The 5,649-nt window shown below is 34.5% G+C and overlaps 1 protein-coding gene across 1 annotated transcript; it reads right to left on the reverse strand.

Moving 5' to 3' along the window:
* Positions 1-2,008: 2,008 nt before the first annotated feature.
* Positions 2,009-5,649, reverse strand: LOC108221230 (uncharacterized). The gene is made up of 8 exons (XM_017395126.1): positions 5,386-5,649; positions 5,210-5,295; positions 4,848-5,095; positions 4,565-4,806; positions 4,350-4,439; positions 3,923-3,997; positions 2,755-3,290; positions 2,009-2,141 (listed from the first exon to the last, which is right to left on the reverse strand). Exons 1-8 carry the CDS (start codon positions 5,647-5,649, stop codon positions 2,009-2,011), a joined length of 1,674 nt encoding a protein of 557 aa, XP_017250615.1.

The raw sequence follows: 5,649 nt of genomic DNA on the forward strand, positions 1-5,649 counted from the left end.
CTCGCATTTTTAATTTCAAATCAAACATTATTTTCAGTCAACAGCTTGAATTTCATACTATTAAATTGACTCAAATTGAGGAGTCTAATTATTCGATATTTTGATTTGTTTAGTATCAACTTGATTCAGACTTTCCGATCCAATGAAGTGCTACAATAAACCAAAAATTTAATGTTTGATTATGTTAAAATGTTAATACGCATCTGAGATCCAAATCCACCAAATTTAGACAAATCAAATTCAAATTTACCGATTCATCATTTCTTCTCATTTTTTTTATTTTGTTATGTATCTTCTCCCTTTGTCACATCTTTCCGAGTGGATTGTTTATATTTGGAGTAAGATGATTTGAAATGTATTTTAAAACTCTTATAAAATATAAAATACAAATTTATAAAAATATTTAGAATGAAAATTTTAAATAGAATTTAAAAAAATAAATTATGAAATTATTTTATATACATCTTATAATATGTGTCAAGTAGTGAAGAAAATCGTAAAGAAATGAGTGAGACGGGGAGGTACAATATATTTTGGTATTTAGATTGTATAAATTTATCTTTTAAAACCTCCACGTGTACGTGTAAATCATAATAGTTATTCGGCCGCTTTTGGGTCAAATCTCAACATTTGCTAAAATTATGTTTACATTTAACCTCTACGATCACGAGGTCATGATCTAAATCTCGACCTATTTTCTACGAAAAAACCCAACTTCAATCTGAATCTCGAAATTCTAATTTTTAGTGAAGGATTGTCTGAGCATGTTCAAAATGTGCACCTATGCATGCAGAATTCTTTATATAGAACGAGTAGAATCAGAAGACACTTACAGCGGAAAGTATTTGTATATTACCTATGTATTAAACAAATGTTTAATTTTATTGTATGTTCTAATAGTGTCATGTTCAAAATATTCATTGAATACTGATTTACTCCTATTTCTTTAATAATTTATCTCATTTTCGAGAAAATAGCTCATGTACTCCGTTTTTTGGTCATCAACTATCTTAGTTAGATTAAAAGCTTTCTCAATTTCCATTTAACCAAGACATAGCTTCAATAAGACCTTTGAAACCATCAAACTCGAGTGCCTTAATCGCTTGGAAAGATTTGAAAGTTAATATTGGTACATTCACTTGTTGTTGTTGGTTTTATTGTTGTTATTGTTCTTGTTGATGTTGCATATATTGTTGTTGTTGCTTCACCATATTTATGGCTTGTTGCAACGTTTCAATATCTTGTTCATAGTTTAGTTGCTCGAGGTATCTTCATCATCAAAATCAGTTATATAAATATAAATATATATATATATATATATATATATATATATATATATATATATAGAGAGAGAGAGAGAGAGAGAGAGAGAGAGAGAGAGAGAGAGAGAGAGAGAGAGAGAGAGAGTTAAGTTCTATGGAGTAGACAAAAACATTGGAGTATTTGAATACAAGTTACAATTTTTGTCTACTTCATATAACTTAGTATACAAAAACATTGGAGTATTGGAGTCGAGTTACAATTTTTTAGTTTAATCAACAATAATATCTTTCATTATCCAAATTTTTATGTATTTTATCATTTATACGTTGTCTTAAACAAAAGTATCAATCAATCAGAAAAAAGAGCGCTAAAATGATCGGACGGAAACTTTAGACGCCCGCTCAGAAAAAAGTAGACGCCCATCCTGGTATTCTGTCTTGCGCGCTTGTATGAAGTCGCCCGAACAATTACCGTTGCTTATCAAAAATACACGCCCTGCTATATTCTTGTCAAAAAAATTCTTTTTTTTTAATAAAAAGAAACACTTCTTCCGGAACTTAAATAAAACACTGAGTGTCTTAAATAAATTATTCTCTCAGCTACAAATTACCTGAAACACTTCACAGAAATTCATCAAGGCATCTCGTGGGAGTGAAACATAAACAAAATAAAAATCCTAAAATCCTAAAAAAAAATTATAAGAATATATTATATAATATATTAACATACATATTTTGGGCTAGAATTAGGCTTCCAAGGAGGGGTTGTCGAGATAAAATGTCTCAATTTTCCCAACGAATGCACCATCCATATATAATTTCAAGCGCTGACCGTTCACTTTAAACTTGGCCTCGTCCTGTCCCATAATCTCAATAGCTCTGTGAAATTTAACATCAGTTATAATGAATGGTCCGGACTGTTACATATTTTATGATGTCACAGGTATCTAACGTGTTTAGTGTGCAGAAATGAAGATCAGAGTTTAGCCAAAAATCAGAGCTTATCGACTGCCAGCTGGATCAGAGTTTAGCGATATTGGTCAGATATTGCAGGGGCCTAATTTCTAGGAGAAGATCTGGATAAACAAGGGAGATAAAGATTAAGGAAGATTGTGCAGATCAGGACAGCAGAGGATAGCTATTGATTAGATTATTTTAGGAAGCAGATTATTATTAAATCAATCAGTAGATATCATGTAACTGTGTATATAAACACAGCTTAGGGTTTACTCTAGATGAGTTGAATATCGAGTTCATTATTCTTGTAACCCATCAGCTCTTAGTGATAAGTTATAAATCACTAAGAGAGTATTTGTAAGCTATTGTGATTTGGATTAATAAGAGTTTGATTAATTTATTCTCTTATTCGTGTGTTCAGTATTGATTGTATTCACTATATACAATAGTATAGTGACTTTATTCGGCCTAACACGGACCATCAAGATTTGAGTTTCCCAGGGAAGAGTCGAAGCCTCGAATTAAATAATAACACCTTATCACAACTTGAAAATCTCTTCGTTGGATCAATTTGTCATGCAATTTCTTCGTTCGCTCCTTGTAAAGTCGAGAATTGTCGTAAGCATCAAAACAAAGCTCATCCAATTCATTCATTTGAAGAAGCCTGACTTCACCGGCGGCCTCTAAATCCATATTTAGCTCTTTTATCACCCAAAAAGCACGATGTTCGAGCTCAACTGGCAAATGACATGCCTTACCATAGATCAAGCGATACAGAGTAGTGCCAATGGGAGTTTTGTAGACTGTCCGATAAGCCCATAAAACATCATCCAACTTTAAGGACCAATCCTTTCGAGATTTTGCAACTACTTTTTCCAAGATGCTTTTGATTTGACGATTTGAAACTTCAACTTGACCACTTGTCTGAGGATGATATGTTAGGCCAACCTTGTGAGTAACACCATATTTCTTGAGTAAAGTTTCAAATTGTCGGTGGCGAAAATGAGATCCACCATCACTTATTACAGTCCTTAGAACTCCAAAACGTGGGAATATGATCTTTTTAAACAACTACATAACAACCTTAGAATCATTGGTTGTCGAAGCAATTGCTTTGACTCACTTTGATACATAGTCAACTGCAACGAGGATGTATCGATTTCCGCAAGAATCTGAGAAAGGTCCCATGAAATCAACACCTCATACATCAAAAATCTCAACCTCTAGAATCCCGGTTTGTGGCATCTCTGGGCATTAAAGGTGAGCGAAACCGAATCGGAACCGAAAAACCGAACCGAACCGTATAAATTTGGTCTGGTTCGATTCTAATTTTTTCGTAATTTCGGTCTATTCGGTTTTTCGGTCCGAACCGAATTAAATTTCGGTTCGATCCTTTCAAAATAAATTCAATTCTGGACCGGATAGACCGAACTTTTTATATTAATATGTTAAATACAATACATATTAATGGATACTATACTGTTAATATTAATTGCATATTTTGTTCAGATTCAGCCGCCTAACTTCCATCCTTTAACCCTAGTATCTAATTCCTTGACTCTAACATGTTGAAAAGCTCTTCGTTTTTGACTACCGCTAATCATATTTCCGACCTCCGACCTCTAGATAATTGATTCTTAATTTAGAAAAGAATGAAGCTATATACACTGAATCTTGTCGAGAACTATTTGCTCGAAACTTACCTTTGGTACAATCAAATCAAAAGCTACAGTTGTTTTCCAATCATCATTCACTCGCACATAAAATGGCTTAAGTTCCTTTCAGGTAATTTTATATAATCACTGGTCTTTTGTAGATCTCATCAGCTATACTTAAAATCTGACCTTATTATGTATATGTATAGTGAATTGCGCTTGATCATGTGCGCCATGTTATTAATAATTCAACAGTTTCAACTTGGTTTTTCTTTTCTTTTTTTAAAAAAACTTCGGTTCTTAGAGAAAGAACCAAACCAAACCGAATTATTTCGGTTCGGTCCAAAACCGACCGAATGCTCAGCCCTACTTGACGTTTAGAAATATTACCCGTCCTCTGATAAGCATCAAAAGAAAGATAAAAAGCATGGGCATCTTTGAATAGAGAAGGCCAATAAAAACCAGATTGAAGTACCTTTGTAGCTGTCTTAGAAGGACCATGGTGGCCTCCACAAGGAAAAGAGTGATAATGTCGTAGAACGTCATTGACCTCAAATTCGGACATCTACGAAAGATCCCATCAGCACACTTTCGATACAAGAAAGGGTCATCCCGGAAGTATTGTTTAGCATAATAATAAAACCTCTTTCGTTGTCGATAAGTTAAATCTGGAGGATGGGATTTACTCACACAGAAATTTGAAAAGTCCGCGAACCATGGAGTGTTTGTGCCAATAGCAAATAGGTGGGCATCAGGAAAAGAATCATCAATGGGGGCGTCTAGAGCAACATCGGATGTAAACTGTAGTCGTGAAAGATGGTCTGCAACCACATTCCCAGCACCCTTTTTATCTTTGATTTCTGAGTCAAATTCCTGGAGTAACAGAATCCAACGAATAATCCTTGGTTTTGCTTCCTTCTTAGCAATAGATACTTCAGCAAGGAATAATCAGTATGAACAATGACTTTGGAACCGACGAGATAAGTTTGGAACTTATCGAGAGCATTAACAACAACTAAGAGTTCCTTCTCGGTAGTAGCATAGTTCACTTGAGCTCCATCCAAGGTTTTACTTGAATAATAAATTGCGTGCAATGCCTTATCTTTCCGTTGACCAAGAATTGTTCCAACAGCATAATCACTCGCATCACACATGATCTCAAATGGAAGCTTCCAGTCTGGAGGTTTTATGATTGGTGCACTTATCAAAGCCTGCTTGATCCTGTAAAAAGACTCCAAACAAACATCAGTAAACTAAAACGTGGCATCCTTAAGCAATAATTGAGTGAGGGGTTTTGTAATTTTTGAAAAATATTTAATAAAACGTCGATAAAACCCCGCATGACCTAAAAAACTCCTAACTCCCTTTACATTAACAAGAGGAGGAAGTTTCTCGATCACCTCAATTTTTGCTTTTTCAACCTGGATGCCATGTTTAGAAATAAGATGACCATGTACCACTCCTTCATTGACCATGAAGTGGCACTTTTCCCAATTTCAAACCAAATTTACCTCTTCACATCTTTTTAGCACTTTTGAAAGATTATGCAAACACACATCACAATCAGGACCATAAACACTGAAATCATCCATAAATACTTCCATAATAGACTCAATGAAATCAGAAAATATGGATGTCATGCAACGGTGAAAAGTCGCAAGCGCATTGCACAGTCCGAAAGGCACCCTTTGGTATGCGAAAGTACCATATGGACATGTGAATGTAGTCTTTTCCTGATCATCAGTGTGTATAGGGATCTGGAAGAACCCTCCCAT

The sequence above is a fragment of the Daucus carota genome, chromosome 5 (genome assembly GCF_001625215.2).
Source record: "Daucus carota subsp. sativus chromosome 5, DH1 v3.0, whole genome shotgun sequence".
NCBI classification, from domain to species: domain Eukaryota; kingdom Viridiplantae; phylum Streptophyta; class Magnoliopsida; order Apiales; family Apiaceae; genus Daucus; species Daucus carota.

Coding starts and splice junctions, on each gene's coding strand:
- LOC108221230 (XM_017395126.1), bottom strand. CDS start 5,649: ATGGGAGGGTTCTTCCAGATCCCTATACACACTGATGATCAGGAAAAG. Junction 5,296..5,385: donor TGCTAAAAAGATGTGAAGAG/GTAAATTTGGTT, acceptor CATGGCATCCAG/GTTGAAAAAGCAAAAATTGA. Junction 3,291..3,922: donor TTGATTTGATTGTACCAAAG/GTAAGTTTCGAG, acceptor GTTGTTATGTAG/TTGTTTAAAAAGATCATATT.